Source organism: Ostrinia nubilalis, chromosome 26 (assembly GCF_963855985.1).
Source record: "Ostrinia nubilalis chromosome 26, ilOstNubi1.1, whole genome shotgun sequence".
In the NCBI taxonomy this organism is placed as follows: domain Eukaryota; kingdom Metazoa; phylum Arthropoda; class Insecta; order Lepidoptera; family Crambidae; genus Ostrinia; species Ostrinia nubilalis.
Window position 1 is genome coordinate 3,692,209 of NC_087113.1, and position 20,350 is coordinate 3,712,558.

The 20,350-nt window shown below is 34.1% G+C and overlaps 2 protein-coding genes and 1 long non-coding RNA gene across 3 annotated transcripts; 2 read left to right on the forward strand and 1 right to left on the reverse strand.

Annotated features, from left to right (window-relative positions):
- Nucleotides 1-974: 974 nt before the first annotated feature.
- On the forward strand, nt 975-20,002 carry LOC135084472 (seipin). Its single transcript, XM_063979256.1, has 8 exons — nt 975-1,504; nt 1,950-2,095; nt 2,635-2,719; nt 16,912-17,029; nt 17,725-17,863; nt 18,244-18,329; nt 18,775-18,865; nt 19,242-20,002. Exons 1-8 carry the CDS (start codon nt 1,236-1,238, stop codon nt 19,316-19,318), a joined length of 1,011 nt encoding a protein of 336 aa, XP_063835326.1. The 5' UTR covers nt 975-1,235; the 3' UTR covers nt 19,319-20,002.
- Nucleotides 7,827-11,435, reverse strand: LOC135084494 (uncharacterized). The gene is made up of 4 exons (XR_010259859.1): nt 11,378-11,435; nt 10,814-10,966; nt 10,252-10,338; nt 7,827-10,133 (listed from the first exon to the last, which is right to left on the reverse strand). It is a non-coding gene; the product is annotated as an uncharacterized LOC135084494 (long non-coding RNA).
- Nucleotides 13,025-16,127, forward strand: LOC135084479 (uncharacterized). The gene is made up of 4 exons (XM_063979266.1): nt 13,025-13,101; nt 13,223-13,429; nt 13,822-14,011; nt 14,367-16,127. The coding sequence occupies exons 2-4, from the start codon at nt 13,223-13,225 to the stop codon at nt 14,612-14,614; spliced, it is 645 nt and encodes a 214-aa protein (XP_063835336.1). The 5' UTR covers nt 13,025-13,101; the 3' UTR covers nt 14,615-16,127.
- Nucleotides 20,003-20,350: the final 348 nt, after the last annotated feature.

A 20,350-nucleotide genomic window follows, 5' to 3' on the forward strand; every position in this document is an offset into this window, starting at 1 on the left:
TACACGCAATACCTACCTGTTATTTAGTTTTTCTGAGTTAAACCTACGTACCTACCTATCTATTCGCCGTTCCCATGGGCGGACCAGCTGCTGCAGGAAAGGACAGCTGCTCCCTCCTGGAAATCTATTTAATCTTAGCCTAGAAGCTGGGTATGACTCCCCCGCCCCCCTCCTCTCCCCAGGTCATAAGCTGGGCATGACTTGCCCCTCCCCCCCCCCCCAGGCCAGAAACTGGGTATTAGCATCATATTATGTATTATTATGTTCAATACAAACAATCATTAAGTTACACTCACCCCAACCGCGTCTCCGCATTGCATCGAATCCTATGAAAATGTGGTTTTTGGACATAGCGATACTTAATTTTCACAATTTTTATTTTTTTAAATTACTGGTCGATATGTTACTTTATTTTGATGAATAAATGTTATTAAAAGTTTTTTTCTAAAACTGATGGTTTAGCTGGAAAAAAATATTTTCCATCCCAATAGTACGCCGGCTGCGCTCGATTCGGATATAATGACGTCACGCGGCCCTGCGTACGTTGACTTTTAGCGGCAAAAACGGCCTATGTTTATTACTTAATATCTTCATAAGTAATGGTCCGATTTGGATAATTCAAAAAGATATATCTTTCTTATGTCTTAAAGATTAACGTAGATACTAGTTTTATTGAATTTTCTACAACAGTACTGATCCTCATTGGTTAGCCGACGAGCCTGGTGATCTGTCGATCTATTTACGTACAAAGTCACTCGAGATAACATTTTATTTAATTTTGCCTTCTTTTTGTTTAAATCTCAAATTGTAATCGACTTCGAGCTGTATAAGATATAGGTTTCAACTGTGGAGGTTTCAGTCGAATGATTGTACATGGAATTGGACCCCAATTTGTCTTTGGTTTATGATGATAGCAGCTGTCAATGTCAAAGTGTCATTGACCTTCATTTTTCCTCTAAAAACAATGTTTACATTCAATTTCACACCAATTAAAACGAAAATAAATACAAACACTAACTGATTCTGCATTAATTAACATCGAAACATCTATAAAAAGTTATTTTTAAGTCTCACCAAATTTTTAAATGGCGTCGTAGCAAGTTCTTCGAAGTTTCGCTGAAGTTATCTTTGGACTTTAGTTTATCTCTTATTTCAGTGCATTATCTACCCCCGAAACGATTTAGATCCGTTTCCTTGACCGGTTAGTTACTGGTTATCTAGGCAAGTGGGAAAGTATGGCTTTGGTAAATTATTTAAACCCGTTTAGGGTTTTTAGAGACTTTGTGCGTACTCCGGTAGAAGTGTTCGTTTTGCGACAGTATTTGGGGTATAAAAAGAAGACAGATGAGGGGATCAGTAGCGCGAAGGAACTGCTCTATAGAGCGGGGGTGATCTCAGTTTTTCTGTCGGCAATAGTGTGGATATCTGTGTTTATGTATGTTGTGTTTTATTACACATATATGCCCAACGTTACACATGTCAGGCCTGTGCATTTGCAATTCAAGTAAGTATAATTTATTGAATAAATAATCTAAACGTTTTCCAATTCAATTTGCTTGAATATAACACATAGTTTAAATTTTCCATTATTTTTATCTTTAAAAAATAATGGTTACTAAAGTTTTGAAGTTATAGTGGCTAATTATTCAATTATTACTGCCTCAAAATGGAACTATATTTCACACCATTTTTAACTTTATGGAAAAATGAGTTAATTATCCACATAACTCACTCTTTCTCTCTATACTCACAAAGATATCTGCAATATAGGGTAATTTGTTGTAGGTATACCATACAGATTCTTGAGTATCGCTATACTCAAGAATCTGTATGGTATACCCCGCACCCGCTGGTGCATAGTGTTATTTACTCCTTAAACATGGTTTAACTATACACCTGTTCAACAACTGTTTAAGGACTTTTTAAGGCTGTTTATGTCGGTATTACAGATCGTGCGATGAACAGATGGGGATATGTTCGTTCCCATCGGCCCACGTCCAGCTTACGAAGCGAAGTCACATGCTGATGGCTGCTCAGCCTTATCGCATCAAACTTATACTGGAGATGCCGGAAACACAAATTAATAAGGATTTAGGTACAGGTTTTACATTTCAATGAGAAATATGGCTAAAATATGTAAACTATTCCTAAATAGTCAATTAAAAAGGATTAAAGGATTGTGCTCCTACAGTGGAGACATACTTATTAATTTAATGTTAATAAAAGTTCTTATTTTTATTTGAGGCTGAATCACACACCAAAAGTTATTTGAAAATATTGACGCGGCCGGAAATTGAACCTGAGACCCAGGGATCTCTGAATGATCATTCAATAAATATCAAGGTTCCTTTTGATTTTTCCCGTGTAAAAGTCTGGTCCGTGAGCACCTAGAATTTTGTCCAATGACCACAAGCTACCCATCCTTATCGCTCGCGCGTAATTATATTGCTGTCGCGACTGTGCGAACGGGCGCCCGCAGTGAGTGTGCGAGCGCGACAGCAACATAATTACGCGCGCTAAGTTTCTGTTGATCATTCATTATCAGAAACAACACGGAAAAAGGAACGTTGATATTTTTTAAATAAATTCGAACCTTATTACAAGGAAGTAAAAACTATTTTTCATTTATTGCAGGTATGTTCATGGTGTGCACACAAATGAGAGCAAAGGGCGGAGTCCTCGTATCGTCTTCGTGCAGATCGGCAATGCTCAGGCATAGGTAAAAATCTTATTAAGGCCGGGTAGCAGAGAAAATGGCGAAAATGAGGTTTTCATTTTTCATTTTTGAGGTACTAAACAGTAAAATTAAAGGCTAAGATTTTTATTGGGCATAGTTGAGGATATTTTCTAGGGCTATTAACGGATGGAAACACGATTTGATGAAGTTGACTCGATAGAATAAATTCCCAAAGTTACCTCTATTCGTTTTCTATTTATGGTTTTATTTTTAAAATAAGCGATTTGAGATTCTAAATCTTATACTAAACTAAAGTTCAGAAATAACTTGAGGGCTTTTAACGGATGAAATTTTTATATTGCGTCTTATTTAGTTACTATGTTAAAAAATGTGGAAAAAATCGTCCATGACGGCTTGGACAATCTCAATCAGTCGCGCGGTGGCGCTTACGGAGGACGGACGCGTGTCAGTTTTTTGGCCGTGACAGTTCGCGATTTGTCAATATTTTTGACAATGATGACTTTGATGAGTCACAGTATAATAATATCAGTGTTACTGGAGAAAGCTTAAATTTTTGATAATTAAAAATTATCAATTTTGTCTACCTATTGAAATTTAAATCGTTTGCATCCTTTTAAACGAAGACTCTACTCATGATACATAGTACATTCCTCAAATATGAGACAAAACCAATGAGTTAAAATTACATTTTAATAGTACCTACATACAATCGTCTTACACTCTTTAGAAGAGCACACTGACACAAATAAATAATAAAAAATACTGTCTAAGGTCTGTAGCTAAAGGTCTAAGCTGTAAGATAGAAGAATCTTCTAGCCAAAAAGATGGCAGATGCAGCAGATGTCAACGGATTTAAAACTGGAGTTCATGTGACTCCTTCTAGACTTGAGTCTCTAGAGCGTCCCTTCCTCCACCATGCGTAAAAGTTTTCCAAAAATACTGTCTGAGGTCTGTAATAAAAGTCTAAACTGCAAGATAGAAGAATCTTTTAGCCAAAAACATGGCAGATGCAGCATATATCAACGGATTTAAGACTGGACTGGTAATGCACTCCAGGTAACCGTGTGTGATGCTTATTGCTCATAGTGATTTTCGATACAGAGCCCCGTACATACGTTATACATAAATTATGGAAAGAAAACACCCAGACCAATACAAACAAATATGTATGCAATTTTAGTATGATATATTGCATAAGATAGGTAATTCATTCTTGGGGAAATGTATTACCATATTTAACAAAATACCACACAACCTTGTCGAATTGCCAATAAACAAATTTAAGATACATATAAAAAATACCCTTATGTCCAAAGGGTACTACAAGGTTCGAGACTATATTGATGACAAGGATGCGTGGTCAGTTCAGTCTGCACATATTTGATGTACTTAAATTTGACTATTCTTACCGTTAGATAATTCCTGGCAATAAGTGGTGACTGAGTTTGTTCCGGCGTTTCTTCTCAGCACTTGCCATATGTTTGTCTCGAAGCGCTGGTAGGGCCCAAAAGATAAGGAGACATGTAAAGTGCCCCATAAGGGCTACCTTTTCTTTTTTTATTATTTTCTATTGACGTTCATAAGTGCCACTTGTGGTCTAAACTGAATAAATATTCTTGATTTTGATTTTGATTTTGATATTTTTATCTATTAATAAACAAAAAGACTGAACAAAATTGATGCGTGTACTGGTTAATGTAATTAACCACATGCAAAGCTTTGTGAATTGCAACAACTATACTCAACATCAAATAAACCGCACCTTCCGCGACGCGAACTTTAAAGATTTTCTTCCGACACAATTATGGTACCCCAACAATATTGGTGTTATTTGAAAGCCCAATAAATATCCTTAAAGAAAAATACATTTCATTTCTAAATAAATGATTAACATATGGTATATACCATAAATGTGACTTGAAAATAGACCTCACTTTGGGCTCACCTCTGGGATCAATTAGACCAATTTTTATGGTTATAAAACCAAATAAAGATCTCACGTGTCCTCTTTAACAGATGGATAGCGATTGATCCCAACTTAACAGTTTTATAGTCATAAAAAATGGCTATAGCGTAACTACCTATTTTTTGAAGAAGTGACTCTGGATCCTTGTAAAGACACATTTTTGGGGTAAAAACCTTTCTTTTAATGAAATGAAGTTTAGAACTAGGCTTTCAAATGGTACCAATGTTGGTGGGAAGTGGGGATGCATACGTTTGATAAGTGCTTGTCGCGGGAGGTGCGATTTATTTGATGCCGAGGTATAATTTATTACACAAGTAAACACGATTTTTGAGTCTGAGTTCTGTAGTGCTGATTTTGATTAATTTCGTCTAACTAAACTAGGAAAAAATACTTTTATCTAATAAAGTTTGCTTTTGTAGCAACTAGAACGAAATTTCAAATTTTAAGAAAATCTAATAATTTTAATTCAATCAAATGCGAAAGCAAGAGATAGAACTTTAATTTATGTGTTAATCACTTTTAATTACAAAGAACAATAAAGATAAACGTCAAAATACTTAAAATGAAACAGAAAGAAGCTTTAAAAATGAAGATTTTTTGTTTTTCTTCTGTGTACGTAGAAACTTTCACGAATTAGACTCCAAAATATGTAGTCAGCCATCATGTTTTCATTATATTGTCCTTGATAACGTTGTTCGAAATTCATCACATCTTGATGCAACCGTTCTCCTTGCTCTTCTGAATATGCCCCTAAGTTATCTTTAAACTCTTCTAAGTGAGCATCTAGCATATTTACTTTAAGGGACATTCTGCAACCCATGTGTTTGAAAATACTTATTAAGCATATTAGAAATTAGATCTTTATACATAGTTTGCAGCTTTTTTATTGCCAAGAAATCCATGGATTACTGCTTTAACCCATTTAGACCGATAATTAATTTTGTAAATAAAAATGGATTTTTCAGCAAGAACTGACAAAGGAAGGCATAAAAATCACGAAAAAAATATTTAAAAAAATTATTCATAAAAAGGGGGCCGTGGGGAGCCCGTACCACATAGGGTACAATAGGTCTATATGCATGCAAAATATACTAGTTGTTCAAAGAAGTTTTTTATTTATTTTTGTATGATATAAAATAAAAATAATATCACATATCACACTTGGCATACCTTTTAAGACGTTTTCTGTGGCACTTACCACATTTTGTTCTTTTTTTCTGCCTTTTCCGAAGTTAGTGAGGATAGCTGATGAAGGCCTGGCTTCTTCTGACTTGTTACGTTTATTGCTATCAATAACCGCATTTAACAATACGATGATGGAAAATTAGCTAATCCATCGCAGAAAACTCTGAGGGTAATTATTTACATCGACATTATCTTTATCGCCTGAATCGATCGATGACGATCATCATTAGTGGTCATCTGGCAAGACAGCAGTAGAAAAATACCAATATTGCTTTATGTTTGCTGAAATTATCTAATTTTTCAAGAATTATGGCAATATTGTGCAGCATCATTAGCCTAAACAAAGAAAAATTATAAAAAATAAATTATATTTCCTCGCATGATTTGCTTATGCATAGACCTACTGTACCTTATACGGTACACCTATTTTAGACTAGAAAAAACAGTACAAAAATAATCTCAATATTTGTTTTTGTAGTCATGATATCTATTGCACTCTATTTTTTTTAAAATAAAATTGATAAATAATATAATTTACCATAAATAATATGAAATATGCCTTCTTTAATACATTGTAAACATTTTTTTTTGTTTTCTGTCTAGAAATTTCAAAAATATTTCCGAAACCACTTGTTAAAACGTATTTTTAAATATTTTTATGTAAAATAATAACTTTTAGCTTACTGTCACAATCATTTTTACAAAATAACAACAGTTTGGTTTTTCAAAATATTTCCAAAAAGATACCGTACCACATAGGGTACGGTAGGTCTAAATGGGTTAAGACTGAGCCACGATTGTTTTTCGTGGGCGTTCAGTAACTCTGGGAATTCTTCACTGGCCATTATTTTTTTAATTTCTGGACCGACGAAAATACTAGCTTTAACTTTTTCATTGTAAAATGCACAAAAGCAAACTTTATTTGCTATGCATAGACATAGAGCCTCTAGGTACTTTTAGATGTAGACAATCAGAAAATATCAATTAAATAACAAACTCAAAAAAAAGTTTTTTTTTGTTAACTTGTGTTATCCAAGCTCTAAATAATCGCTACTACGAGTAACTGATCATAAAATGTTTTTCCTATCGCTCAAGCTCCCGAGGATCTACCGATAGGTCGGGTGACGTAATCTTGAAATTCTTTTAGCCAGCGCGGAACTTCCGGAAGGTCGGGTGACGCCACGCCTCTTTGAACTGTGTTTACTTTGGCAGTTATATTCTATATTTATTCGATTCTAAAATATATTCCCAAAAATTTTGAAAGTTGTTTTAATTTGTATCACTTGGATATGATTTGTATTAAAAAGTGCTGTGAGTGTGACGCTTGAACGGAAGGAAGTCAACCTAACCTAACCAACTGCGTATTTCTAAACTGCGTATTTCTATACTGTGTAGCCGCGAGAGCTCTTTGGCGCGCTGTCTTCGGCGAAGTATTGCGCGCGCAGATTTTGACAGCGCGAAATACCTACTTTAGCAGAAATACCAAGCCTTAAACTAGATTTAACTAAATCTTAATAATTAAGATTATTTTATTGTTTAACTGTAGAAAAACATAAATCGATTAAACTGTATAATGATCGATTCCTCAATCTGTCATTCATAGGATCACGGTCACGCAAAGAGCATAAAAGAGTAAGAGACGGCACTCCATAGATATTTTTTGAGCTCACGCACACATATGCATTTTAGAGAACGACCCGCAAATCTTTACCAACCGCACAAACTACAGGCGGAGCTACCAACATAATGCCTTATTTTCTGACAGTATTAGTGACGTTCGTAATAACTTATCGATTATCGATACTTTGCTAGGGTTGTAATTGCATATCGATATCTAGTATAGGAACCTTCAATATTTTAATGATTACTATTTTTATTTTATACTATGTGTAAGTAAAACGAAGTTTTGTAACGTAAATTATTTATTTCGAAATAAAATAGGTATATTACAATAAGTATTGAACATGACATAGCAGTTGTAGGCATGAGGAATTATTGAAAATTATAACAAAGTACAGAAATGATAATTTTGTAAACTTTTATTTTCACAACTTTTTCTAAGAAAAAATAGGATTTTTATTTATAAACATCTTTAATTTTCTTATCAGCTGATCGAACCTCAGCCTCAAGATTACTTTTCAATGCTTTGTTGCTGTGCTTTTTTACTTTTGTCAGCAAAATTGTTTTCACTTTTTATGAAGCTGTCATTAATGATTTTACAACTTTTTCTTAGAAAAAGGTAACTTAATATTTTAAACATCTTATCATAAATTTCTTTATTATGTTGTTGACATTTAAACCAACTAAAATTACAATTTGTACTCAACATTAAGAAAATGAATTTTCCAACATTTTCCATATATATCTGGTCGGCAATATGGTCATGATAAAATTGTTTAGCTTCATTTACGGTGGTACATAATTGAATTGTTGGATAAACGAGACTTTTTTTATCATGCCACCATTCGCGAAGAGATATATATGCATACAAATCATTGTGAACAGGAGTTTTCATGCTCAAACACTCTTCACAAATTAAACAAGAACTGTTCTGTAATAGTTTGGCAGCTAAATACCCGCTTACATATACTACTGGTTGGTTTTCAAGGCTACACAAATTTTCAATGGGCTGTTCTAAGTTTTCAGGGTCCGGGATAGACAACACAGGATAAAATTCAGTGTCTGTGGAATCTTGAACATTAATTTTTATTTCTGTTGTTTTTAAATTAGTTTTTAAAATGTCTTTATATTCCAGCATATGTTTATTGTTGTCTGCTTCACAATTAGCACTTCTGCTATGAGGCACTTTCAGCCCAGTAACCATGCTTGTTTTAAGCGCTGCAGTAAAGTGAGTGATAGTGGGATTTCTATTGGTTACACTGTGTTGCCTAATGATTCCAAATAAGTTTTCCAGAGAGTCTTGGTTAAACTGTCTAAGGTTCATATATTTAAACCCTTCATTCTTTAACTTTTCCCAAATATCGTTTAAGGATTTGATAGATATTTGATATCCCTTTACGCATTTAACATTTTTTAGTATCGTGTTTTCTGCTGTTATAAATTTTATGGTTTTTAACTTATCAGTATAAAAGGTCCAAGACTCAATGTGATTACTTGATGTGGAAACATTTTCCCGGATCCCTTTCTTTACGTCATTTAAAGATGATGGACCATTTGTACAATCAAATAGTTTATCTAACTGTTCAATCACAAATGCTGTATCATTGCAATCAGAAACTTCTTTCCATGCCATCATTTTTAAAATAGCTGCCACGGTATTACTCAGAGCATGCGCAGCATACTTCACCCTCATCTTAGTTTTGAATGTTGGATTTACAATGGTACTATTCAGTTTTTTAAAATTTAAAAAATTTCTGTTGTGTTCTTCTGCAACTACCAAATGCCTCCATTGTGCAATTTTTCCATCGAAAGACATATTTCCACTTTTAAAGAAATTGTTTCGTAATGATTTGAACAAGTGAGGGATGTCATAGATTATAAAAATTTTGTCATTATTTACAGAGAAAAAGTTGCTATCTATGCCTTGTCCACAGTTTCTTTTTAACATGTTAAGAGCTCCTATATTTGTAGATCCCTGATCACAAACTGTTGTTAGAACCATAAATCCGATTTCTTTTAATTTTTTGATGATGTCCGATATAATTTTTGCCAGTTTTGCTGTTGATATTGTGCCTTCCACAAAATAGTGCGCAATATATTGTTTGTATTTATGTTTAGCACCCTGTATCATAAACACTAACGCATGGTCTGCAATTTTCTTTTCTCGTCCCATGTTCTCGCCCTCTCCATAATCCACGTAGCCATCCACTTTATCAGCAATTTCGTTATAAATTATCCGTTTCTTTAACGCCATCTCGTCAAATATTAACGAGCAATATTTATTTTCCTTTGGCATACTTGATGCTTTTGCCTCTAACATATCAATTATATTTTTATTTATACCAGGCTCCATTGGTATATTTTTTAAAATCCTTTGGAGCGTTTTAGTGCTTGGTAGCGTAAACAGCTTTTGCATATAGCGGTATGCTTTAGGGGACCGTTTAAATATAGCCAAAGCATATATTTTGTTGGCTAAAGTCCACCTTTTTCCTTGTGACTTTTTTTTGTTATTCTGCACTACATCCTTTACTAACGATGTCAGCACTTCCGAATCTAACTTGTCTAAATTCACTCTTGACTTCGCTATATTCCTTATTGTTTTTTTTGCATTTTGTAACTGTCGCCAAAGCCTCTTCTCTTTAATTGTAAATGTTGATGAAGTGTCTGTAATAAAAACATTTCCATTAGTAAAAAAAACAACATTAAAGCAAATTGAATTGAATATTGGTTAATTAATCAGCAATTTTACTTAGTTTTTTAAATTAGGTATGTTTTATCTTACCTTTCATTTCAATGTTTTTCTTAGGTCTTTTATAACTGTGGACTAATATTTCTGCCTGTGCATCTTGATGGCAAATGTTTTTATCATCTGAAATATTATAAATATGCAAATTAGTTTAAAATTTATTTTGTTGTTTTATGAAACATATTATTTCCAAATCAATCAATCATTATCAAGTTTTAAAAAAATGCAAAGACAGGATAATGATAGCTCTTCTCATAAAATATGAAGCGTGGGCCCACCTTCTTCAATAACAATGACATAATATTAAATTAAAGGCATTTAGAGGTTTTAATGTTCTGCATTCTGGATGCGGTCTGCGGGTATGTCAAGACAATCTGTAAGTGGTCGTGATAAGGCAATCAGTCACGTGTGCTTTGCGTTCTTTGTACGTATCCGCACGGTCAAATCGCATTTATATAAAATGTACAGAAACCTAGAATGTTGTACATAATAAGTTCATTTTGACCTGACTGCAGACTGCAGAACGCATCCAGGGTGGCATTCTTTAGTTTGAGGGAAGGCATATTTTAGAAGGTAAATAATTAGTTTGTACACTTACCATGAGTAATGGGTTTATAGGTCATATGTTCTGGTGCATTGGAAGTAGAAGGAAGAGGTTCAAAAGTTGTTTTCGCAGAAATACCAGAATCTGGTATATCCACAGCTCCCAAACATGTTGAATTTAGTTGTTTGGTTGTAGTTGTAAGGGGAACTGAAAGCAGATAATGAAATGTGAATTGGGTAATAAAATGTCATGTTCTTACCCAACTTTAGGGTACAATCAGTCTAGTACATGTCTTGCTCACATTAAAAATTACTAGCTTATAAATATTATATTAAACTAGCTGACCTGGCTAATTAATGTAGATTGCCTAAAATTTTTCAAATTGGTCCGGTACTTTTTTTGAAGAATTTGTATTACACAAATTACTAAAGTCCCTCTAACTCAACACACATTCTAAGCTAAATTGTGTTACGAGTGGGTTTACTACAATATTCAAGCTGTGGGGTTCTAACCCGCACTTTAGGCTATCTTGGCTTCGAGTTACGGAGCCAATCAAATACAAACAAACAATTAAATATTTCCTTTTTATATTATTAGTATAATTTTAGATAAACATACCTCGTTCAACTGGATTTGACTTCTTTGGAATGCAATATGAATGATCATAAAGAACTGTAACAAAGTAAAGATATAATTAATAATTGAAATTATATATTATTTATTGATAAGCATACAACACATGTTTGTGGTTACAAAGAAAGAACCTTGTTAAATTGCATTCGGTTGGTTTGTTTTGGAAACCAAAGAAAATTAATTAAGACATCTAAATAATTCAGAAAAATTGATAGATAGTAAATTAAATTTAAAAAAAATAATTGAAGTCATCATCATACCTGTCTTGAGGTTTTCTTTATTGGGAGTCTTTTACATGAAGAGGAAACTCTGTCAAAACTTCATCTGGCAAGATGGGATTGCTCAATTCCAGTGTTGGAATAGCTGAGTTCTTCAGCCGAGTTCCTTTGGCATTGAAGGATTCAGGAGTGAAGTGCCCACCACAAACAAACTTCAGTTGGTGTAACTTTTCAATAGGTACATATGCTAAGTCTTCTATGCCAGCATTTTTAACCCACATTCGACAACTGAAATAAGAAATACCTATTAGAAAAGAAAAAGAATAACAAACTGAAATTTATTCATCAACTAATTTCTTTTAGTATTGTTATGCAATTCATTTACAGAGTACGAAACAAAATACTCAAATTAAAAATTGGTTATGGTTATTTACTGTATGATTAAAAATATTAATCCCAGCCTTTAAGTTTACACAATCAGTAAAATTATCTTGTAATAAATGAGTGTTATTAGAAACTTACCGGTCAGAATCCAGAGGAAACCTACTCAAAAGTAAGGGTGATCCACCACGACTTCGCCTCTTATTACAAATAACGCACTTCTTGTTGTTTCTACTCTCCATTATCAGTAGAAGCCTAAAATGAAATAGGTATTAATTAAACAAAGCCTATAATTTCTCTCCAACCAGTGTCAATGCCCTGGTTCATGCATTTACCAGTTTTGAAAGTACATTTACATTTTCATCACATAGGGTTGTTTTTAATGAAAAATAGATTTGTAATAGATCTAATATTTCAAGTAAGTAGATAACATACCCATTAAACAGAAAAGTAAATAAGAGTTTAAACTTCTGTAGAAGTTGAAACACAGCTTATTTAAAAGAGTCTCTATCTCACAAAAAACATAACACTGAACAGCAAACTTTATCACGCCCGATACGGAGGAACTTAATCAACTCAACGTAAACGACAGAAAAGTTTATTTACAGTAATATTGCACCAAATCTGAGAAAATAACTTCACACGAATCAATTCGCCGGTTAAAAACTCAAACTCAATTGACAGACATTTTTTTTCATTTGTCAAACTAACAAAACTACCAACATAAGGACACCAACAATTATTTTTAGTATGGTGGTACTGATCCGCGGGTTCCCCTGCTATAGTGAAATCAATCCAAAATGCACTTTATTGCTTAAGGAATAAGGTTGTATATCAATTGCTACATATAGAGATTAGTTTTTGTATGAGAAGTGTCTACCCACGATCACGGATTAAAAAAAAAACAAATGTCAAAAGTTTTCGCCGATTTCGCAAAAATTTCAAATCCACCTGCAAAAGGTCTTGAAAAGTTTTTTAATGTATGAAAAATCTTCATTGCCCTTCTAATTGAAACAATAAAGTGTCCGAGAAGCGGTTTTTGTAGTGCACTCAATAAACTTATACCAAAATCAAGCCTACAATACAATCAACGGTTAACAAATTGAAAAGGTAAGTGTTCAACAGCCAAATACATAAATTATTTATTGAATGCTATGCTATCAATTTGTATGTTTATTTAATCTGTTTTTATAACGACGAATTGAGTGAAACAACATGTTTTTCATTGAAGATGGCGCCATACCTCGATCTATCCACTGAGCAACTGAATGTTTTTCTAAACTTCGCTGCATCGAACCCTCACCTGGCTTTTGGGCGAGTCAACTCGAACTCTGACGATCAGTTCGAGAGCGAATTTAAATGGAAAGAGCTGATGCGAGACATCAACTGCTTGAACCCAAGTACGCAAAGGGCTCGCGGCGTAAAGGAATACAAAGCGGTATGTTTCTTCGTGTTTCACTACGATAGCACATCAGACGACACATTTTTCTTGCAAAATAACACCTATTCCAACAACATAAGATATCACTGTGCTTAGTTTAGTATGCCATCACTGTCCATACAGTAATCAAATACTGTACATAATAATGAGTAAGAAAATAACTTCTTTCTAACATTAATATTCCTAGTGGGAGGCCTGCCCATGCTACGTCTTTCCTGCCCCAACGGCCATCAGCTCTACGAGCTTTGTGCCCCGCCCACTGCCACTTTATTTAGCGATTCTGCGGGCTATGTCAGTCACTCTGGCTCTCCTACGAATCTCCTCTGCCTCTGCCACAATGCCTGCTACAAAGCCTGTACTCTAACGTAATCTATTCTTTTGTTTTCCAGTACTGGACAAAGTTGAAAAGTAAACTTTCCGTTAAGATGAACCGAGCTCGCCGACAGCTGAACATGTCTAAAAAGCCGGCCAAGCTGGCCTTGCATGACTACGAGATACGAATGTTCAATATGATGCCTAAAAACGCTAAAGATAAATTTCTTGTGATTGAAGCCATTGAGGATAAAAATACTAGCAAGAGTAAGTTTTCCCTTCGTCTAGAGTAAAAGTAATCTAATAAATTATTTATTTACTGTACCTTTGTCTTGTTTAAAGATTAAATAATTTTTTTTGCAACTTTTCAGTCCATAAATCTAAAATGACTGAGTTTGGTTTTTTCAGCTATATGGACATGTTTATTGTAGTGTCATAATGTTAGTTTGAGTTGAATGAAATTTTAATTTCCCTTTTTTCCATGGAAAACATGAGATTTTTTTTAGTATATTAACTTGCATGGATGTTCTATCTTTTATAAAATGTTTATTTAAATTTAATATTGATGTTTTAAATATTTACCTATTGTCACTGTCTCATAAAACATGTTTTAAATTTACAGACAAGATTATAATAAAACAAGAACCGACCGTACCTTTTCCACATGAAGACATAAATAAAAAAGTGGAAACGGTTCTCGAAGGACTTGAAATAATTGCGGATTCCATACAAAATGTGGCTCGGTTGCAAGTCGAGCTTACTAAAGGGCAGATCATAATGGCAAAGGGTTTGAACAACATGGCGGAGGTATTCAAGAAGATCAAGCAAAACTACAGTGAACTTTACAATAATAATCATAATCAGAACTAAATGTACTCTTATTGTAAAACCAGATTTAGATTTGTCTGACGCATTGTGTCATCATGACGCATCAGAACGGAATCAGTTTCATAAATAGGTCAAGGGCTTAACTCAGTCAGTATCTGCGGTATGAGAGCGACACGGAATGGGTAACATTGACATATTATGGCGTGATAGAATAAAGCATATTAAGAAGTCTCGCTGACGTTTGACATCGCAAAAACCTTCTTCAGTGCCACTCTTATATCTCAATCACTGATTGAGTTAAGCGCTAGGTCTATAGAGTGTTACGTCGTATTACCAGAGTAAACACAAATGAGTCAAATGGTCATCTTCATAGAAATTTAGCGTGGATTAACGGTGAGGTGCCCTGAATGTTGTCAGTGTGTGCGTGCGCGCCGCATACGTATTGGCGCGCTCACATACAAACCGCGCTCGGGCGTTTCTATGAAGATGACCTACTCATTTGTATTTACTCTGGTATTACGATGGCTTCTGACGTGTCACATAATATGAAACTGATTCCGTTCTGATACGTCACGTCATAAAACACGACACGTCAGAAAAATACAAATGCGGCTGACTTATGAAAGACATGTTTTTTGTGAAATTATGATTACTTATTTTAAGTTTGGATCTCATAATGTTGATGTTGATTTGAAATCATTCAAGAATATTGATTATTGTAATTTAATTTGATTAATTACTTGTAGGCTACAATTATGTTTAATCCAAAGCTAAACTTTAAAAGTAATTTAATGAACAAGTATTAAGTTTAGGAATGTAGGTTTAAGAAATATCAATGATAAGTTTTGTTTTTTGTAACAATTAGGTATGTTTTTTTATTTCAGAGAATTGTTAATTTTGAGTTGAATTTGTTTTTTTATAGATTTTTATAAATCCTCTTGGGACTATGTTTTGTAGTATTTAAGATAAACTTGACAATAATTATGTTCAGAATATTTTTTTTTATAATTTACTGCCCGTTTTCACCATCAATCCCTATCTTCTAAGTGACCCCTATCTATGAAAACAAAATTCCTGTTATGTGTTACCTTATGGGTCACTTAAAAATAAGGGATTGATGGTGAAAATAGTTCCATTTTTCAAATGATGCCATTAATATCTTGCGCTCTGTAAAGCTTAGATGTAAAACTCCTGTAACTTTACCTGTTCAAATTCTCAGATCGAAAACGCTATATCCTACCAAATGTATGATCATTATGATTAGTATCCCATAAATAGGTAGGTACATTTTGAAAAGTATTGATACCTTTTACCTTATTTCAGCAGGTACATAGGGTAAACCGACAGTCATTGGACGCTGCCAGTCATTGGACAAAACAACCCTTGAATTTTCTTAAAATGAATATTCCTTCAAATACAATGACTATTCCTTAAAAAAATCGCCCTTTTATCTCCATCAGTCGGAATCTCTCAGTTGTTGAAATATAAATGCAATTTTATTCAACTGTCCAATAACTTTCTTAAGTGTCCAATGACTGGCAGTTTACCCTATTTGAAAATTATTGATACCTTTAACCTTATACAGGGTGCTAGGTATATGGGTATATGAGCCGACACTAGCCCATGTTAACATGGTCATGTAAATGGTATGGTGAAGTCAGAAAATGGATATCTTCATTTTAATTATTTTAATTTTCATACAAATCGGATTTTATAAAATGTATTTTGTATGAAAATTAAAAAAAATAAAATGACAATATCAAATTTCTGACTTCACCATACCATTTATATGCCCATGTTAACATGGGCTAGTATCGGCTCATATACCCATTTACCTAACACCCTGTATATATTTTAATACTCATAATTTATTGCCAAACTTTATCTCTGTACAGTTAGACAACAACACAGGCTATTTTGTTGCAATTTAGCAAACACCCAAATCAATAGCTCAACTTCAGTATAGTTCTTGCAACTGTATGAGAGTGAGCTATACTTGTGTGTGTACGTGTACATAAATAAATATCCTTAGACATTTTACACTGCGCTTCTAGTCCCAAACTAAGCAAAGCTTGTACTATGGGTACTAGACAACGGATATAAATAAACATACTTAAATACTTTTTTTTTGTAAATACATACTTATTATACATACACATAACGAGTGTAATGTCTGTCAAAACTTTTGAAAAAACGAACAGTAGCGAACCAGCACACGTGTAAAGCTCACTCGCCTTCGTGAATTGGAAGAAGTAACTATACACAGACTCGACAGCACATACACTATTTTTGTAAAATAGCTTTTATCACAGCCACATAAGTATCCCCATGTCTCGCAGGTCCATCCTGCACCAAATAATGCGCACCGTGACGATGGCGCCACTACTGCTATCTGGCGTCAACGAGGAGAAACAGCAGTTGCAGGTGGAACTTTTCAGCGAATTCGAGGATGATCAGGTAGGAATTTGAGCTGTGTGGTATTGGGAATAGAAGCCAATTTCGTAATGTTTGAAATAACTTAATAATAGAGCACGTTTTTAACTATTGTAACTTACAAGGTGTTTTAAGATGTGACCCAATTTTAAGGAGTGATTAAGTATGAATGATACTAAAACAAAAAAAAACACAAAATAATCCTCAGTATATTTGTTCACTTATTTTGACTGGCAAGTACACGCATGGCACGCATGGTGACGTAATTTTTATTTTAAAAAGTTCTAGATAATGTGTTAGTTGCGCCAGAAAAAAAAAATGTGTTAAGTAGTTGATCAACTTGATTTTGGCTAAAATTGACTGTGCATAATGCATTTTAGTTGAAATTAGAAACCATTTATTGCTATAATATTTATTTGAGTAAACTGTACTATTAACTATTCAACCAAAGACTTAATTTGCATACCCACTAATCCGGGGGGACCAAGTGAGTTATGTAGGGCTCTCTTACTCACAAAAAACTGGCGCGGCTATCCAGGTGCTTCTCACCCTTAAGTTTCAACCACACCAACGCGTGCAGATCGCAATGACAGGTCGCGCGACCCATGACATTCCGCGCGACCTGTCATTGGCCTATGACCGCGCCGGCGATGGCGACCTGCACGCGTTGATGTGGTTAAAGCTTTAGTAAACCTAATAAATGAATATTTTTTTCACAGAACCTGCCAGTGACTGACGCGTACGTCGAGTTACAGTCGCGCCACGCGCAGGTGTATGCCAGTGAGTTGCACATACAAGCGCACTTTACTGGACTCCGCTATCTCATGTTCCACTGGCCCAAGCTGTCTGCGGTTGTTGGTGAGTGACGAAATATATTTTTTGCAATGTTTGGATCTTGGTTTAAAATAACGTCCTGTTAAGGAATTTGCAGAGGGAGCAACTTTTTTCGTCAATAAAATTCAAAATAACGTAATGCCGGGGCAGCTGTAACTGTTTTATGAGCGTCAGCAAATTATAATTTTTGGATTTTGGTGGTGCAATAAGATTCAAAATAATATCCTGCTGGCGGATCCTTCGAGCTCCCTCACATGTCTAAGCCTTTTGAGCATCAGCTTGTTCTAGACTTTTGTTATTTTATGATAAGGCAATAAAATTCTAAATAACTTGCTGCTAGGAGGAATTCTTGAGCCACCCACACCAGCGATTATTAAATGTTTTCTTGTTTTTTTTTTTTACAGGAATAAGTTCAAATCTTTTCGTGGTGTCCATGATCTTCATCTTGAGCTGGTATCATCTGCAGGATGGACTGCCAGACTTCGTCAAGGTATGTGTAAGCTACACTTATTTGTATAAGGCTGAGACCGCACTACGGTTTTTCCCGCAAGCGGTAAACCGCCAAACCGCGCGACCGCCTGAAACGTATACGAGGGAAAAAGCCGCAATGCGGATGCTTGCATTAGTGTTACTTGGTTATAAAAACACGCAGTTAAAAACCTCGGCGGTTTAGCCGTAGTGCGGACTCGACTTAAAAGCTGACAGCAGTCAAAAAATTTCTTTTGTCAATAATTACTTACTCAAGTACTGTTAATTCATTTCACTCACGGAATGCAATAGCGGCACAAGTCCGATTTTGGCCAAATTGAGTTAGTAACGTTCTACGCCTCGGGTTTTTATTTATTTTATTTTACAATTGTTGGGAAAACTTACACTTATACTTTTTATTTGTTGCTTAAAAATGGAATTGTTTATTTATTTACTTCTCTTTGTAGGGCAAACTCGGTCATACAATAAAGACAGAAGATGGCGGAGACGATAAGAAAAAATTTGGATTCGAGGGAAAAGTCAAACTTGAGAGAGAAGGTAAGACTTCTAATCTAATGGAGATAAGATGATAACTGCACATTATAGTAATTTGCCCAAAAGATAAACCGCTTTTTAAAAAAAACAGGACTGAAATATCAATCATATTTAATTTTGTCTTATGCCCGATTCGACCAAACTTGACAGTGAAACAGTATGGGAAATACTTATGTCAACACTGACGATTTATTCTGAGATTAACAGTGTATTTAGTCTTGTAATTAAATAAAGTATTATTGGTATTATTTTTTTCTCCATGCACTTTTTTTGGTGGTTTTATTTTTGTTAAATTAATTTTAAACTAAATGTTAATCACTTACAGTCGTCAAACAAAATTTTGCTCAGTTCTTAATGCTAATAATAATTTTATTTCTAGATTCTTCTCAGTTCTTCGACGACGAGAGCTTGTTGGAAGAGCTGCAGCAAATCGAAGAACCGAAGAAGGACGCGTAAATTCTTCTTAGTCTACGGAACTTTGAACCTTACTCACTCGCAATAAAGTTCATCATATTATGTTACGTTTCTGTGCAACTGCTATACATTTTTAGAATACTACCACTATACCTAAAGGTGTTAATGGCAGAGCAGAACAGTCAAGCAGCATCAAGCAAATCTAGGCCCAAATGCCGTCAATATAAGATTCATTATTTAGTGACCCAAGGCGAATAACTTGGGTGGATAGTCTGTTTTATTTACTAGTACTTAAAAAACTGACTTTATTCTACTTAAATATGGGCAGTGAGAAATTAATATCTATTGGGTGTCAATTCTGTGGATTTAAATGTTTAGGGACGATTCTGCATCTAGAAATTAAAAAGCTATTAGCTAGCTCAAAATAACGAATTTGACATTGTTTCTATTTTATTTTCAATTCGCTTATGAAAATTAAATCTAAAATAAGATTACAGATTAGTTTTCAAAACGAGAGATTTTGTTATACAGCCCTTTTTCACTTGTGCCTTATTCAACATTCCATGACGTCATAATTTATTTGTTACTTTTATTTTAATTTCATGTGGTTTTGTTTTATTTATTTTACCTATAAGTTGTTATTTTTAGGGTTCCGTACTTAAAATAGAAAGAAAAGAATGCGTCTGTATAAATATTTTTTTCAAATCGATAACACCATACGTGTTATCTATTTGAAATCAATAGCAAATTCAAGAAATAAGTTTAAAGCTCGTCTCAGCCCATAGGATTTTTTAAAATAGTTTTGTGTTGTTTTAAACAGACCTAATTTACTTTCATCGACTTTTGGTGCTGTAAGAAATATATAAAAGAGTGAAAAGTATGTTACGGAACCCCTATACGCGAGTGCGACACGCACTTGACCGTTTTTGTTTTACTTTTTTAAACTTTATATGATTGTTAATTATTAGAGTAAGAACCTACTTAGATGCTTTATTTCTGAAAGTGATATTGTATCAATTAACTGAAGTAATCATTAAATGAAATAATGTGATATCATTAATATGGGATTAAATG

Bases quoted from the DNA above. Each gene is read 5' to 3' on its own strand.
- LOC135084479 (XM_063979266.1), top strand. From the start codon at position 13,223: ATGGCGCCATACCTCGATCTATCCACTGAGCAACTGAATGTTTTTCTA. The intron at 13,430-13,821 runs GTATGTTTCTTC...TTTGTTTTCCAG, and splicing joins GCGTAAAGGAATACAAAGCG to TACTGGACAAAGTTGAAAAG. The intron at 14,012-14,366 runs GTAAGTTTTCCC...TTAAATTTACAG, and splicing joins GGATAAAAATACTAGCAAGA to ACAAGATTATAATAAAACAA.
- LOC135084472 (XM_063979256.1), top strand. From the start codon at position 1,236: ATGGCTTTGGTAAATTATTTAAACCCGTTTAGGGTTTTTAGAGACTTT. The intron at 17,864-18,243 runs GTGAGTGACGAA...TTTTTTTTACAG, and splicing joins CAAGCTGTCTGCGGTTGTTG to GAATAAGTTCAAATCTTTTC. The intron at 18,330-18,774 runs GTATGTGTAAGC...TTCTCTTTGTAG, and splicing joins GACTGCCAGACTTCGTCAAG to GGCAAACTCGGTCATACAAT.